A 17,836-nucleotide genomic window follows, 5' to 3' on the forward strand; every position below is an offset into this window, starting at 1 on the left:
CCAGGAAATCAGAAAATGAACACGAGGACAAGAGGGATGCCAGAGAGGATAGATGGCTCGAGCAACAGGAGAGGTGGTGGCAGCGTGATGAGAGGAGGCAGGATGCAAGGCTGTAGCTACTGGAGGATCATGTAGCTCCGGCATATGGTTGAGGTGCAGGGAAGGTACAGACCGCCACTGCAGGCCCTGTGTAATCAACTGCCCTCCTCCCCAAGTTCCTTAGCCTCCTCACCCAGATGCCCAAGAATGCTGAGGGAAGGGGGAGGGGCCTCCGGGCACCCAACCACTCCACCCCAGAGGCTGCCCAAGCAACAGAAGGCTGGTATTCAATAAGTTTTAAAGTGCTGTGTGGCCTTGTCCTTCCCTCCTCTCCCACCCCACCCAGTGCTTTCCTCTTCCCCCACCCCTCCCGGGCTACCTTGGCAGTTATCCCCCTGTTTGTGTGACAAATTAATAAAGAATGCAAGAATTTGAAACAACAATGACTTTATTGCCTCTGATTTATTGCCGGTGATTGAAGCGGGGAGGGGAGGGCAGTTGGTTTACAGGGAAGTAGAGTGAACCAAGGGGGCAGGTTTTCATCAAGGAGAAACAAACAGAACTGTCACACCATAGCCTGGTCAACCATAAAACTGGTTTTCAAAGCTTCTTTGATGCGCAGCGCGCCCTGCTGTGCTCTTCTAATCACCCTGGTGTCTGGCTGTGCATAATCAGGGGCCAGGAAATTTGCCTCAACTTCCCACCCTGCCATAAACGTCTCCCCCTTACTCTCACAGATATTGTGGAGCACACAGCAAGCAGTAATAACAATGGGAATATTGGTTTCGCTGAGGTCGAACCGAGTCAGTAAACTGCACCAGCGCACTTTTAAATGTCCAAATACACATTCTACCACCATTCTGCACTTGCTCAGCCTACAGTTGAACTGCTCCTGACTACTGTCCAGGGTGCCTATGAATGGCTTCATGAGGCATGGCATTAAGGGGTAGGCTGAGTCCCCAAGGATAACTATAGGCATTTCAACATCCCCAACAGTTATTTTCTTGTCTGGAAAGTAAGTCCCTTGCTGCAGCCGTTCCCACAGACCAGAGTTCCTAAAGATGCAAGCATACCTTTCCCGGCCATCCCACATTGATGTTGGTGAAACGTCTCTTGTGATCCACCAGTGCTTGCAGCACCATTGAAAAGTACTCCTTGCAGTTTATGTGCTGGCTGCCTTGGTGCTCCGGTCCCAAGAGAGGGATATGCGTTCCATCTGTCATCCCACCAAAGACAGAGAATCCCATTGCAGCAAAGCCATCCACTATAACCTGCACATTTTCCAGAGTCACTACCCTTGATAGCAGCAGCTCAGTGATTGCGTTGGCTACTTGGATCAGAGCAGCCCCCACAGTAGATTTGCCCACTCCAAATTGATTCCTGACTGACTGGTAGCTGTCTGCTGTTGCAAGCTTCCAGAGGGCTATCACCACTCGCTTGTGAACTGTGAGGGCTGCTCTCATCTTGGTATTCTTGCACTTCAGGGTGGGGAAAGCAAGTCACAAAGTTCCATGAAAGTGCCCTTATGCATGCGAAAGTTTCGGAGCCACTGGGAATCATCCCAGACCTGCAACACTGTGCAGTCCCACCAGTCTGTGCTTGTTTCCCGGGCCCAGAATCGGCATTCCATGGCATGAGACTGCCCCATTGCCACCAGGATGGCCAAATTGCCAGGGCCTGTGCTTTGAGAAAAGTCTGTGTCCATGTCCTCATCACTCTCGTCACTGCGCCGCTTGCCGTGATATGGCGTCTGCAGGAGAGCAGAGTTGCAGGGGAAACGGTGGTTGGATGATCAGTTTTGCAGACCTACTGCACCGTCTGCTGCCAGGACACAACAGCTAAGTGGGCTGCACGCTTGCCGTGGTATGGCGAGACAAGAGCAGCCGAGCAGAGTTGCAGCAGAAGCGGCGGATGACGACGGTCATATAGACTAGGACCTGCGAGGTGGATTCATAGCACCAGGAGAGCAGAGTGGCAGCGGAAGCGGTTGTTTGTTGACAACGGTTTGCAGACCTACTGCACCGTCTGCTGAAAGCAGTATGGTGCCCGCATGGAAAAAGGAGCAAAATGATTGTCTGCCGTTGCTTTCATGGAGGGAGGGGCGACTGACGACATGTACCCAAAACCACCCGTGACAATGTTTTTGCCCCATCAGGCATTGGGAGCTCAACCCAGAATTCCAATGGGCGGCAGAGATTGTGGGAACTGTGGGATAGCTACCCACAGTGCAATGCTCCAAAAGTCGATGCTAGCCTTGGTACTATGGCCGCACTCCACTGACTTAATGCGCTTAGTGGGGACACGCACAATCGACTGTATAAAGTTGCTTTCTAAAAAAAGAAAAGGAGTACTTGTGGCACCTTAGAGACTAACCAATTTATTTGAGCATGAGCTTTCGTGAGCTACAGCTCACTTTATCGGATGCATCATGCTCAAATAAATTGGTTAGTCTCTAAGGTGCCACAAGTACTCCTTTTCTTTTTGCGAATACAGACTAACACGGCTGTTACTCTGAAAGCTTTCTAAAAAATTGACTTCTATAAATTTGACCTAATTTCGTAGTGTAGACACAGAGCTATGACGGGGGCAAGGTGGATTGACCAGTAGTCAGTACTACACTTAGGTCAGTAGAGATGACCCTGTCACGTGCTGTCACAGAGGAATTTATTTAGACAAATGCCCCAGTCCTACAAAGAAGCAAGTGTTTAATTGTATACATTAAGCATTGTACCATTGATCTCATTGGATTACGCCATTAGTCCCACTACATAAAGTTAAGAATGTGCATTATTTTTGTAGTATTAGGACCTATATCATTATTCAAAATTACCAATTAGATATCCAAAGACACAACCCATTTATTTCCCACTGTTTGTAATACATTGTATTATTTTGTCTCAAGTGAATGACCAACAGTTCTTCATGATCATTTATTAGAAAATTTAGATGCAATCCCCTCCAGACTGCTGTATCTGCAGATATTTGAATTTTGCAAACAGCAACATTTATGGAGAAAAATAAGAAGACATCTTTTAACCCCACAGAAATCAGTAGACATGGAGAAGTTTTCGAAGGCCAGAGTGGGAAAATGATAGAAGTTTCATAAAAATCCCAAGCACATAAACAGAAGTCCCTTTCTGAACAGAACCAAAGGGGTCCCGTCTCTTTCTTCATTCTGTGAATAGTTTCAATAAACTGGCCATGCCATCCAGCAAACACTTACACACTTGTTTAATTAGGCACCTGAGCAATCCCACTGCAACAGAGGAACTACTCCGGTACCTGAAGTTAAGCAGCTACATAGGTGTTTGCAGGATGGGGGCCTCGGTGTGTGAGGAGTGTCCTTTCCCTGTAAATGACATTGGTTTAGGCCAAACCACAACCTTTGTGTCATTATTCCTTCCTGTCCTTCTGTCCAAAGCAATAGCGCCTAGGATAGAAGAACTACAGGTGCAAGTGCAAAGCATGGGCCTGACGCTGTACTACTGAAGTCAGGGGAGAGTTTCACCACGGACTTCAGTGGGAGCCTGATGTTGCTCAGGGAGTGGAGGGAAAATTTAAAACCACCCGGCTTTCCTGTCCCTTTGCTGGAGAGACGAGGGTAGCATTGTCACCTGAGGCAGCCCCGCCTAGTGCTGCGCCTGCGTGTTACCTCCTTCTTCCTGCTGCCTGGTCCCGGCTGCAGTGAGATGGGCGGAGGTGGTGGCATTCTCCCGGATTCCCGGGGAAGAGCCCAGCGGCAGACCAAGGCAGTGGGGTGTGGGAGAGAAGAGGCAGAGCGCATTCACCGGGCCCCTGCGGAGGGGGAGAGGGGCCGCGGGGGGATCCGTGCGGCTGGAGGCAGAAAAGGTAAGTGGCCCTGAAAGCGGGAGCAAGGCTGTGACATGTGAATAGCGCGACCGAAGCCTGCGTGTGAGTGGATCATGTATGTTGTTATGGACATGGGTGTTATTCACAATGCAGTTCCCCACCACTGGGGCACTGACACGAGGGGCCAAGGGAAGGCTGCGTTATGAAGAGTTGTCGCGCGAGCCGCCTTCTCTTCCGTGCTTTTGCTGAGCGAGGTTGGGACCCTGTCGCCGGTTTGTTCCAATTCTTCATTGCTTTCGCGGTGGCTTTGCCCAGCCTTCCGGCCGGCCTGTGCATTAGCAGATCATCTGGACCTGAGCTGCTGGGGCTCCCCTGGGAGTGCTCGCGCCTGGCTGGGTGATGAAGTGTCGGGCTTGGGCTCGGGAGCAGTGAGACCTCGCTTCTCTTGCCGCAGGATTAACAAGAAGTAATAACACAGCCATTAAAATCCCCCTTCCTTCTACTGCAAATTAAAATCGATTTTTCTCCCTGGAAAGAAGAGGAACAATCTTCAACACCAAGACAATCTCATTGTAATGTAGATGCCGGGTCTGTCTTTTCCAAGGGCCTCACCATATAAAAACATTAAATATTTGCACCACTGTGCAGGGGCTTTGGAACAATTTGTACAGTGGGGGTCCTGAGAGCCACTGACCCAAACTGTAAACCTTGTATAGGATGGAAATCACTTCAAGGCAGGGGTGCTGCAGCACCCCTAGTTCTAGCACCTGTGTCACTGTGACTTTCCAGGAGTCTGAAATGCTGTTTTTCTGTACGCAGCCTGGTTCCTTGCACCGGATCGTATATTTACTGCTTGCTTAACTCCCTACTCAGTATCTTCAACTTCAGAGGGGGGAAGGACATTAAAAATAAAGGCAGGTCCATGCCGCACCCTTGCCTTGTGGGGAGCGATCTTGGTCGCCTGGGCTTCATCTGCAATTGTGCGCCACCGTGAGTCCCCTGAAGTTGAAGAAATGGGAGGAGGGTACAGCCCTCCCCCCTCAGCTGCAGAACGAGACACGTATTGATGGGCCCCTGATTGCGTCGTGGTCTGCTCGAGCTTTCACGCGGGCGTGTTTCTCTTCACGCCCTCCCTCAGTGATTGATGCTGGAAATGCTGTCGTTTGCTGAGCCGCAGCCATGGTTGCGAGTCTTTCTGCTCCCGGGTGAAATGGGGGAGGATGGGACGGGCTGAGTTCGCAGCCTAGGAGCCAGGGCAGTGCGCGAGGCTAGAGGGGAGAGAGGCGGCGGCTGTAGCCTGCCGGGGGAGGAATCCCTCCTGCTGCTGCGGGGGCTCTGGGGATGAGATCAGTTTAGGGCATGGAGAGGCAGCCCCCTGTCCCCTCTGGGCGGAATGGCGAAACAACAGGGAGGGCTTGCCATAGATCCGGCGGGGCTTCCCGCCCTCCCGCCAGGTGCGGCGGCGCTGCCCAGCCGCGGGCCGTGCGGGAAGTGGGGGCAGGCGGCCGTGCTGCACCCGGCCCAGGGCGCCCCGCTCCTTGCGCAGGCGGTGGGAGAGCGCAGAGCTGCGAGAGGCGACAGCAAGGGCGGGGTCCCTGGATGGGAGGCGGCTGGGGCAAGAGGAGAGGTGCCCTGAGCCGGGCAGGAGCGGAGGAAGGGGGGGTTGCGAGGAGAGGGCGCTTGCTGGGTGTGAGGAAGGGCGCAGCTGCTGGCCGCCGGGTTTTCTTCCAGCTGCCGCACTTGTTGTGGAGGGGAGCTCAGGCAGCATCCCCCTGGGCGGAGGGAGGGGACGCGCCGCGCCGCGCCGCAGCCCGCCCCACCTCACCTCACCCTCGCCCCGGGACTGAACACAGTCGGCAAACTTGGGCTCTCAGTAGGGTTTCTTTAATTGCCTCTCTCAGGATCCGCCCAGAGAAGCCAGCGGAAGCTGGGAGAATGAGGTAAGGAAGGGGGCTTAACCCTTTCCTCTCTGGGCTGCAGCTGATCGAGGAGGAGGAGGAGGAGGAATCACCCGACGGGATACACTTGCTGTAATTACCTGAATCAAGTCACTGCTATTTCCCGTATAAGTGTGTGTGCGCAGGACAGAATCTAGCCGGGCAAGCAGCCTACCTCCAAAACCAAACCTCAGGTTTAAACCACTCTGATAAAGTGTCCCGAGGTCTCCAGGAACATGTAGTTCGACCTTCAGTTAAAGACCGACCTGTAAGTAATCAATTTTTTACTGCCCCTTGGGTGGTCCTCTAAGGCAGCTCTGTGTGTACACACACACATGCCTTTTTATCTGCATAGAGGACAAACCTTTTTGGCTTATTTTTCCCAATCAGAAATCAAATATTAACACTCCCTCTTCTACCACCTTCTAAAAGTATCTTTGGAATCAAAAGGCTAGCTTTTAAAACTATAATGTCTTCATTTTGTCTGGTGGCCATTGTCTTTATTGTCTGTTTTACTCATGCACTGAACTAAAAGAGGCCTTGTCTTTTTCAGTCATACTTTTAAGGGTTATGTTTCAGATGAGAATTTTCTCAGGATGTGTTCAATGGTCATCTTCTAAGCTGTTGTGATTAATATGAGCCTTTCTTCTTGTGGCAGGTTGGATTTCTAGCTATACATGCCAGTGTTTTCTGTTGCTGTAACTGTGGTTAGCAACTAGTTGCTCCATTTACTTCTTTGTAAAGCTATTGTTGAGATCCAGACATCTAAGTATTGTGGTCAGGTTTGTGGTGTGTGAGCACTCAAAGGCAGTGCTGTTTTAGTGTGAGTTTGGGAGATATTTTACAGAGAAATATATTTGGTAGAGAACAGGAGGTATGGACTAAAGGGAACAAATATGAATTTCTAAAAGTCACTGTACACTGAACATTTCACTTGTTAATTTGTGTATGCAAATATAATATTTTGTGTCTCTTTCAAATGGCAGTTACTTTGGTTGGGAAACAACATTTTTTAGAATGCTTGTCTTCTGAACTGGGGAAAAGCTCCTTATTGCTCTCCATCTTTGAAGAATGGTTATGGGTGAAATTCTGTACAATAAAATCATGAGTGAGACAAAAATAAAATGCTCCATTTAATTAAAATATTTGGTGTTCCTTTCTTTTGAAAAGTATGATCTGCAGGTCTGATAGTATTCAATATGTGTACAGCAGTGTAAATATGAACATTCTTAAATGTACTAAAGGCATCACTTTAAAACCGTTTTGCTGCTCAGACTGATTTGGATGCAGATTATAATGTTGGAAGTCTTTGAGTGTTGATCTCCTGTCTTCTCCCCTTCTATCCTTCCTTCTAAAATTTCAACTCCAGTTGAATTTTATCAGATTAAGTGTTTAGGGCACTAACCTACTCCCAGTGTATTTTGAAGTGGGACTTGCTCCCTAGTTATGAGTGGGAATTGCTGTCGTCCCTCCCTCTACTTCTTGCAAGGGCTAGGGGACACCTGCTGCCACCAATAAGCTGTGCAGACAGTGTCGCAGTCTGCTTGTTTATCTCTTCCCCCACCCACCCACATTAGTGGCTAGTATTATGGTGCATCCACAAACTGATTCTTTGAGAGAGGAATTTTGACATTCCTCTGTATCTCAGCCTAGTAACTAGGGTACTTTATGCTTCTGTTAAGAGCAGGTGACCTCCTCTACTTGACTGTGCTTATCTGTGGAAAAACAATAGCTGAATGCTTGTGTGTGTTTTGTAGTTTTCCTTTCACACATTCATTCCAGACTTCTTTTCCCCCCTCCATCCCGGTTATGGGAAAAAATTAAGTTTATCACTGTTGCCATCATCCAAAGCTGCATGGGTGGGTTTAAAATGGTCTCTATTATTAGGTTTACCATTACTCCCTGGGCTTTTCCCCCTGTTCTACTTATGGGCTTAATCTTACAGAAGTGGAGAGGAGACTCTTTTGTTCCCTGTTAATTCCCCCAAGGAAAGGCAATAGAATGTATGATTCACTTCCTTTTTGGACCATCCATCTCCTATCCTCCTCTGTAAAGCGTGTAACAGCTGTTGCAACAGTCCTGCAGGTCGGGGGAATAAGAGGCTTCATTTGGGATTATGTATAGCTATTCAACTGATTAGAATAGGGTACAAGCCTCAACATTTGGATACAAAACTCAAACCAAAGTTGTGTGGTGAGGGTGTTTCTCTGGGGCCTCTAGCATAGGTCCCATTTCTAGAAATGACCAAAACATTTGGGGAGGTGTAGTGCTTTTGATAGAATTCTACTTTGGGATAGAAAGCTGTGTATTCAAGGGCTTTGCCCAGTGATGAAACTTAGTGCTAATTAGTAATGCAATCTGTTTGACTTTCCTATTTCATCTACAGGAAACAATGCCTTTTTTTCTGACTTCTAGTAATGCTCTAAAAGGAAGGTAAAAGCCCATGGCACTCTTCAGATGGGTCAGTCTTTGCTCTGTTTTTGCCAACATTTCCTGTCTCAATAGAACAGGTTCTAATGTCCAAGACTGTTTTGAGCTTTTAATGAATGCATAATAGGTATTAGTTTTCCACAGCATTATGAGTATCCAAAAATTAAAGTTAGCTTGAATATAAGTAGTATATAAAAATCAAATATCTCAAGTTTTAAGAAATCTAAAGGCTTTACTCAACAGCTAGAAGTTGTATGCTGAACTCTTTTTCCCCCACAATACTTTAATCCAGTGGTTCTCAACCAGGGGTACACAGCGGTCTTCCAGGGGATATATCAACTCACCTAGATCAGTGTTACTGAACCTGGGGGTTGCGACTCCAAGGTGGGTCATGAGACAGGTTTAGGGGCATCGCAAGTGCAGGGCTGGTTTAGGGGGTGGCAAGCAGAGCAATTGCCCAGGGCCCCACGCCACTGGGGGGCCCGCCGTGAAGCTAAGTTACATGCATCCATCCCAGGTGCCGGGGCTTGGGCCTCAGACTCCTGAAAGGGGTACAGTAGTCTGGAAAGATTGAGAACCGCTGCTTTAACGTATCTGAAGTTCTACTCTCGTGTGGTTAATGTTGGGACATTGATGAAGCAGCACTGTTTGATTAGGATTATTTACCAGTTCTTCCTAATGCATCTGAATTTATTAGAAATTTCCACTTCTTGTGTAACACTCTGAGAGTTGAGACAAACCCTGATGTGTTCAGTTTATCAGTCTCTATATAGAAGATAGCTGACTTAAATTTGAAACACCTCTTTCTCAGATCCTTTTTCTCTCTTTTCCTTCCTCCATCAAAGTATCCTCCTCAACGCTTCAGAGCCTGTATTTTCTGGGTTCCCCACGCTCATGAATACTTTCACTACTTCAAGAGAGTGAAATGAATATGACTAGTAAATTTGAAGTAAATATCTGGTTGGCTGCTGCCCACAAGATTCCAAAAAGCACTGGTGAAGTTGACTGGTGTCTTATCACTTTCCACTGAAGCCAGTGGAGCTATGTCAAGTTACATCAGCAGAAGATCTGCCACATGGCTTGTCTCTGTAACTTTTTATCTCTGTGAATGTATGCTATCATGGTTCATATCTGGCAGCGGTGAAGGTCTCTTTTTCCTCCCCCACCTTGCCAGTATTTTTTGTTCCAAAATATTAAGTAATCTGAATTGCTGTTAATTATGTATACGTTCTGTCAAATGTGAGGAACAATGCCAAGTAGATAGGGCTAATTAATCAACAAACTTTTGTTTAGTAGTAGTCTTGCCCTAGTGCATTGCTGTAACTTTTTTATTAGATTTCCTATTACCATTCTTTGCCTGGTACTCCTTCCTCAGTCTCCATCTAACTTGCCTGTGCAATAGATACTACCACTCAATTTGGTAGTATCTATCTCTGATTACAATGCTGTTTAACCACATCCTCCAGTAAACATGTAAAGGGATTAAACAATAGCATTCTTAGTTGGGCCTTGTTTTTGAAACTTTTTAGTCTGATGCGTTCTCAGGGAAAATCTCTAAAAAGTGTAAATTCGTTCATTAATACGAGTGACCTGACAAACTTTTAAATTGTGCCTTTGAAAAAAAAAAACCTAACTAGCTTTAAAATTGCTGCCACCAACATCACCATCTGCTCCGCCACAGTGGCAACATAAAAAAAAAAAAAATGCAGTTGTCACAATAACTTTGAAAGCTCCTGTTGAGCTACCAGATTCTCATCTAGACATACAAGTTTTCTTAAGTAAATATTTTCAGCTTTGCATGTACATAGAGCTTAGGCTATGTAATTTTATTATTCCAATTTTATATTCCCCCCCCCCTTTTTTTTGATCTGTAGTGAGACGTGCTTTTTGAGGTAGCTACAGTAATCTAGATACCTGAGTGAATTATAAAGACACATCCTAATAAAACTGCAGTCCCTCTTCTAGTGTGTAAATTTTGGTAAATGTATTGTAACTTGACCATTAATGACAATGACAAAATGTAGATGCTAGGTTTTTTTAAGATGCATGTCTATGGTCAGTAACCATAAATATTGCACAGTTTTATTAAGAATCCAGGGTTTTGGGACTCCGTACACTTTATTAATGAAAACTGTATGAAAAATATTAGGGCAAAAAAGCCGTATGCTACATAGTTGAACAATCTGGGATAATTCATTGTCTTGATTCACTGTTGAAGGGGAAGCCATTTAAAAAGCTTCAGGCAGAGCTTTTGTCAATATATAAGTACATTCTAACGCTGCATATTTAAATCTATATAATGATATTTTTAATCTAAAATGAATAGTTGGAATGTGTTCCGTTTGTTGAAATGGCTTGGGATAAATATTGTTTCTTTAGAAATTATATTGAATCCAGAATAGGTGTTTCAGTAACCTCTGGTCTCTCCAGAGGCACTCAATGCTTTAAATTTAAAGTTTTTAATTTTATTTAAATGTAATGCCCCATAATTAGCTGACATTTTATTGTGGATGTACATAAATTTTACAAAATTAGGCCCTAGAGAACTTTGTTTTTCAGAAAATCTCCCATCTAGATTAAAACTTAAAATGACTAATGATTGTTTTATATTGAATTTTGTGTATTTCCCACTAATACATTGCTACCTGTACCAGGGAAAAAATCCAGTCTCTTTGATCTGAATTTCACCATTGTGTTTTTTGTTGTAGGTTGCGAAGATGGTTCAGGGCTCCTGCATTGTTTTCACTTCTGGCAGATTAGAGTTTGAAAGTGTCTGACACAAATTGCTACTCCATTGCTCAATGTTTCAAGGAGACCCAGGGAAGTACGTCTCTCCTCATAGGAGAGACTAAAATGCATGTTATGAATTGTCTCTCCTTGGTCAATGATAAAGAAAATGGGGCTATATCAGTTGCAACTGGATTAATGATTGAAGATACGACAACAGAACAAGTGCCACCGCCTCCTCCAGCACCGCCGTTGCTGCCACCATGTTCAGTCACAGGTGCTGGTTTTACACCTCCACCACCTGGGGTGCCACCACCGCCACCACCTCTTCCTCCAGGACCAACCCCACCTGCTCCGCCACCGTTTATAAATGGTCATGGCCCCCACAGCAAAAAAAAAACGGATGCGGAGTTTCTTCTGGAAAACAATTCCTGAAGAGCAAGTCCGCGGTAAAACAAATATCTGGACTATTGCTGCAAGACGGCAGCAGTTCCAGATTGACACAAAAACAATTGAGGAGCTTTTTGGGCAGCAAGAGGAAACCAACCTTCAGGGTCCTAGGAGGCGAACTTCAAAATCATCATTTAAAGATACTAAAGAAGAGGTAAGAATTCAGAAGTAGCCCAACATTGCTGTGTCTGTCTCTCTCTCTCTGTTATTCACTGTAATGTCTTAGAAACTGATGTGAAATCTGACCAGCTGCCATTCACCATATGTTTTCTTATCACTTTACCCAAAAAACTTGCAGAGCATAAACGGTTAGATTTATGCTTTTATTTAAAGATACTTGTTCGTGAAAGGCTGGTTCTGTTATGTTATCTCAATAAAGTCCCTTAATTTGATCACTAGCAAAAAATATTATATTTGAGGAAGAAAGAATGTGTCTCCAGTGATTACTGTAGATTCTGTCTGGCTAGCCCTTGATAAATCTTCATTCCTGGGCATGGATTACATGAAGAGTACAAATACAGTAATTTACACGCATTATTTTATATGCGTAACTGCACCATGTCATTGTCTTCCTCTTCAATTGCTACTTTTGAAAGCACACACTTCAAGGAGTTGTTAAAGGGATCTAGTAGGCAGCGTTCCATTAGTAGTAGTTCTGAAGGACAAAAGTAAATGATGTATCTTGAAGGAGGATAAAAGAATCATCCTAACACAAATGCAAAAAGACAAAACTTTGTTCTTAATGTGACTATTTGGAGACAATGTAGGGGAGAACGTGTAAGTATGTGAGTGAAACAACAAATGTTTTTCTTAGGGCTGGTCTACGCTACCACTTAAGTCGATGTAACTTACGTCGCTCAGGGGTGTGAAAATGACACCCCTTTGAGCGACATAAATCACTTAGCGTGATGAGGACACTATTTTATGTCAGCGGGATGTGCTTTCCCACCGAAATAGTTTCCGCCTCTCACGGAGATGGAGCAATTATGCTGACGGGAGAGCACTCTCTTGTTGGCATAACATGTCTTCACCAGATGTGCTACAGTGGTGCAGCTGTACTGATATAGCACAGTAGTGTAGACTTGCTCACTGCATCTGTTACTAATTTTAGAACTAATTTAAGTTGTTCCCCATTTATCAAGTTCACCTTCTTAATACTGGGCAATAGAAATAGACTAGTTTCATTTTCTGGTGCAACAGAAAATCTGGTTTGGGGGTCGTGTGGGGTAGGGGAGAGCAAAGCATTTCCTTCAACTCTGTAAAGGAATCTTTAGAGTCAAACATTTTCCAGTGAACCACTTAGTAGCATTTCTATTTTGTTCTTCTTTTTTTTTTTAAACTCTTACAAACAACCTATGTGTTTTTGGACTAAACGGCTTGGAAGTGTTTCTATTAAATGTCTGCAAAACTGGAAGTAAAAATGCAAATGTAAGTACTGGTAGGCAAAGGGAATTTACAGAGAGGAAATGTTAAATATGCATAAAGGACCAAAGAATGGAACAAATATTAATTCAAGCACCAAATAAGAGAGACTGCTGGAAATGTATCTGCTTTTGTACCAAACTTTAGTTAGGAAAATTAAAAAGGTGTTAGAACTGATTTAAAACATCATACATTTGTAACTTCAGTAGACTTGAAAAGGGGGTGTCAGGATAAAGTTTAAACAAATGTGCAGATATTAGAAAAAGGAAACTAATTTCTTATGAACACTAAAGAAATAGACAAACAATGGAGATCTGGTTACTTCATTGTGAAAAGGTTGCGGGGGCCACATGATTTTAAAAAAAGCAAATAAAGCTGCTCTTTAAAGGCTTCCATGAGTAATTTTTACATCAAGCAAAGAGTGGAATAATGGATCTCTGATTATTAAGTATCATGAATGATGGGATAATGAGTATCAGATAACATGATTTCTCAAATTTCTAACAGAACTTCATAGCTTTCATTAATATAATAACAAACATGATGCCCCTAGGAGAGATTCCAGTTGAGCAAAATGTTGATTCGTGAGACTTTCTTTGAAATGAGAACACTGCAGCCTTTAATGGAATCATTTTGGCTTAGAGGTGGTATATAGCTGCTTATGTGGTGTTTTGAGTATTTTTTGATCTTCTCCCATCTCCTCCGAGATGCTGAGGTCTTACAGCTCATTTTTAACATTAATGGGAATTGCAGCTCCTATATAAAATATTGTAAGACTACAGTATTATTTAGTGCAGAAAAAATTCATGGCTCTGTCCATGATAGAAGATTAAATCTGTTTTTTAGGTGTTTATATTCCAAATAGGTGGAGAACTGTGGGTTGTTGGTTTTTTTTTTTTTTTTTTTATATGATGGATAAATGACAGCCTTTTTATTGGTGTGGATGCCAAGTAGGGCCGAATAAACCTTTTGTGGGCCCACACCAAACATATTTGTGGGCCCCAAAGGGCCTGGTGCATGGTGAGGCATGGTGCAGGGGGTGGGGGTGTCGGTCCCCAGAGCGAGGGGTGGATGGGAGCAATGGGGCACAGTGCGGCAGGGGCATCCCCATTCCGCCCAGCTCAGTGCAGGGGCACTGTTTACAAACTGGCTGCTACCAGATGCACACTGGCCTGCTTGGCCCTGTGCTGCCAGAGTGCCCCTTCCCCTCAGGGGCGTGCCTATGCCGTGCCACATTGCTTCCCCACCCAGCACCCCCTGACCCCTTATGCCTGGAGACTCCCCCACAGACCTCTATGCCCAGCACCCCACCAGACCTGCTATGCCCAGAGATCCCAGCACCACAACTGCAGTTGCCCTGTGCGCTACCATTTCTCACCCAGTGCCCCCCTCCAGTTCCCATAACCACAACTGCACAGTGCCCCCCGAGGCTCCCCTATGCCCAGTGCCCCAAAACACTGAAACCTCTCCCACCCTCCATTGCCCAGTGCCCGCTGCCCCTCACTGTCCTGCGCCCCCTGCCAGACCTCCCAGAGACCCACTCCCCCAAGCCCTGCCACCCAGCCGCACTCAGTGGCTCTGCTGGGAGGTGACCTTGTCTGCTGGGCTGAGTTGGTAGCACAGCCAGGGCCAGTCCTAGGGTGGAGATTGCTTTGGTCCCTCCGGAGCGGTGCAATCAGCCAGGCCATAGTGGGAGCAGGGCCTGCCCTGGCCAGGCTCCATCAGGACCCACTTGTCTGGCAGGGCCTGGCCGAGCTCCTTGCACTGCCTCCCTCCCCCCATTGGCCAAGATTGGCCTGGCCTCTGCACTGTTCCCAGCAGCTCAGCCCTTGGGGTCCGTTTATTAATCAGGATAAAACCAAGTCCTTGGCCATTACAATCAAGCAGCTTCCAGCTCCGGTTTGTGACCAACTCCATATTAACCTGTTCAAACGGGTTAACGGTTCAAAGGTGGCAACTGTTAAATACTTGGGAAGCATCACAGACTGTGCTGGAGGATGTTTGAGAGATGTGGACACTTATGTAGCATCAGCCAAGTTCCGGTCCTGTCAGTGGCGTTTGGAGACATTGCCACATCAAGCTTGCTTTGAAGCTGTTGCTCTGTAGAACCAGTTATTCCAACTCTTTTGTACCACAGTGAAATGTGGGTGTTGAGGAAGGCTGAAGAGCGAATTTTTTAATCTTGCCATCTTCATCAGATTTTTCATATTAAGTGGCAGAACAAGATCAGCAATGAGGATATTCATAGTCCAGCAGTTGCCTCCATCAGTACTAATTTGGTTTCAGTGGCTTTCTTGGTACGGATGTTTTAGGATGGAAGACCAGTGAATTGTGAAGCATGTTTACGAAGAAACGCCACTACTCAGCCAGTGACCACATGGTCACCAAAAGTTCTGGCAATATAAGATTGCCAATGGCTGACAGACTGAACATCCAGGCGAATTATGTTAAGAACCTAGCTAGAGCTCAATCTGGATTGTGTTTGATCTGCAAGGAGGTATGTTCTCTTGGGGCTTGCCTTGATACTGGTGATGAGTGTTAGTGGGCTTCACCAGCAAAATGAGTTTTGAGGAGGGATTTGAGGCAAAAGGGTCAAGGAAGATGAGGGTGGAGAAGAAGACCTGAGACTTGGCTAGAAAAGGTCATAACAAATCATGTGAGATCTGCTTTGGCAGAGGGGATGGTTACAATCCACAAAAAATTCTCCAATTGAGATGATGTATCAAATGTTGTTAGTAGCGGTCAGTGCTGGAACTGGCATTAATTTTAGTAACTTTATAAATTATGTGGAGGAATTGGCATATATTGTGTTGACCAGACTTTGCAGATGATACCAATACGGGAGGTCTGACACAAAGAGAAGATTGAGGCAGACTCCCGAAAAACTTGAAGTAATTAGGTTGCCTCTTGTTATTCCTCCAACATACGAAAACATGCTAAGATGCTGAAGTGCAGGGGGCTGGACTTGTTGACCTCAAGCTGTCTTCCAGCCTTACATTTCTGTGATCCTACTATTCTGTGCCCATGGGCAAGAAGAAAACCAAAGGAAAACTCTAACAGGGAGAAGGATGGATGTTAGGAATGCAGAACAAGGTTTAGTGCAATGACATGTATGTAAAAATAGAAGTTATATTAGCTCCATGTACAGAGTTAAGGGCCAGTGTTTTAAAGTGAAGAGCAATTTTTGTGTGTGTGTGTGTGTGTGTGCCAAATTTGAGACTTTCACAAGGATTTTTCAGAAAAGAAGCCCCCTTTAAAGAGTCTTAAGGTGAACACACAAAAAGTGAGGAACCCAAAATTACAAGTTGCTTAGGAAAATCTTGGTCAAAAGTTTTAATTGAAAAATCGAACAATGAGTGTAAAAAATCATATGCAGAGCAGTGAGAGCTAATATACTAGCCCCTATAAGAAAATGTGACTACTGAGGCTCTGTTGAATTTTGATTTTGTACCTAGCTTGTGGTCATGGCAGTAACTTTGTACTGCGCTGACACCGAAAGAGTAGTTATATATGTTCTCTTTAACGGAAAGAATAAAAACAATTAAATTGGTTCACCAATTTCCCTGATGCACTGAGCCAGATTTTCTGTAAATATGTGTAATGTCATGAAGTCAATTCGGCTATATTGGCTTAAACAGCAAGGATTTGGCCTCCTGCATACTGTGTATTTAACTGTACAGAATTGTGTACAGTTAAATACTCTAACTAAAAAGAATACGAAGAGTAGCACGTAAGATATAAGAAGGTTAAGAACTTGTATAGCTTACACAAATGGAGAGAGGGATCTTAGATCTAAAAAATTATTGAACAAGCTATAAGGACTGAATGAGACTGTGTTTACAGGATTTAGAGAATGGTAATTTTAGATTAGAAGTGAGCAGAACAATTGGAGAACAGAACTGCAATCTAAAAGGTCATTGAGGGGTACCTTCAGTGAAACATTTGAAAGGAGATTAGATAGTGCACTGGGGAACGATAGTTTAACCTGCACTAGGTGCTGGGGCTTTCACTTATTGAACTGTGTGGGCCTCTCAGCTCCCATGATTAGAGGAGAGAGACTGAGGTGTACCCCCACTGTTTACATTTGCTAGGCTGGTAGGAATTCCGGCTAGCAATAATCTAATTTAAAAAAAACCCCAAAACTCTGTATCACATTCTTTCAGACTTGTAATGAATTTGAATCAAGAAGAGAGGGAATTTCAAAGTTCTGGAAAATATTCATATCTACTTTTTTTGGGGGGGGGGGGGTCGTCATTTGGCAAATGAGATTGTCTTGGATATGCAGTATTATCTAGGAGTATGCTGAAAGCATACTAGCTACATCTGTATACATATAATCTACATACATTTTCACCAGCTGGCTTCAGAACTTGACATATTTGGTACTTTTTCCTGATGTTCCCATTGCAAATGATAGGTTTTTTTCTGATACTGTTGCTGAGTATAATATATCTGTGCAACTGTCAAACACGGTGTGAGGCCATTGGAGCCCTGTACATCTGTGTATTTGGAGTTGTTTGTGGCAGCCAGGTGACAGTGTTAACATGAAACAATTCCCCTGTGATAGTAAATCTCAGTGACTGTTTTTTATGGCTGTTATCACCAATCTTGCAGTGGTAAAATTGTAATTTTAATGAAATGAGGTGATATAATTCACTCAGAAAATTGCTAACTTTTCAGATTCCTGGCTTTGTTCCATTAGGACTTGGTGCAATTTTTTGGTATTAAAAAAACCTAACTCATTCTTTTGATTAGAAAGAACTTTAAAAATATAGGAGGAGAAAAAAAGTACACTCCTTTTTTGGTTGGTTTTTAGAATTACATATAACAAAATTCTATAACAAATCTGTGGCTTTTTTTTAAAAAAACAAACAAACAAATGCCAAAGAACATATTTCCTTGCAGGTCAAGTGCAATCCAGGTTGATCTCTAGCCAGGTTCTTAACATAATCCGACTGGATGTTCAGTCTGTCAGTCTTTGGCAATCTTATATCGCCAAAACTTTTGGTGACCATGTGATC

The 17,836-nt window shown here is 44.5% G+C and overlaps 1 protein-coding gene across 1 annotated transcript in view; it reads left to right on the forward strand.

The window, feature by feature from the left end:
• Positions 1-3,709: 3,709 nt before the first annotated feature.
• Positions 3,710-17,836, forward strand: part of FHDC1 (FH2 domain containing 1) — a 49,015-nt gene continuing 34,888 nt past the window's right edge. Inside the window, 3 exon segments of the mRNA XM_037897410.2 lie at positions 3,710-3,888; positions 10,925-11,321; positions 11,323-11,547. Coding sequence (XP_037753338.1) covers positions 11,070-11,321; positions 11,323-11,547 — 477 coding nt within the window. The 5' untranslated portion in view covers positions 3,710-3,888; positions 10,925-11,069.

This window comes from Chelonia mydas, chromosome 4 (genome assembly GCF_015237465.2).
Source record: "Chelonia mydas isolate rCheMyd1 chromosome 4, rCheMyd1.pri.v2, whole genome shotgun sequence".
Taxonomy (NCBI): Eukaryota; Metazoa; Chordata; order Testudines; family Cheloniidae; genus Chelonia; species Chelonia mydas.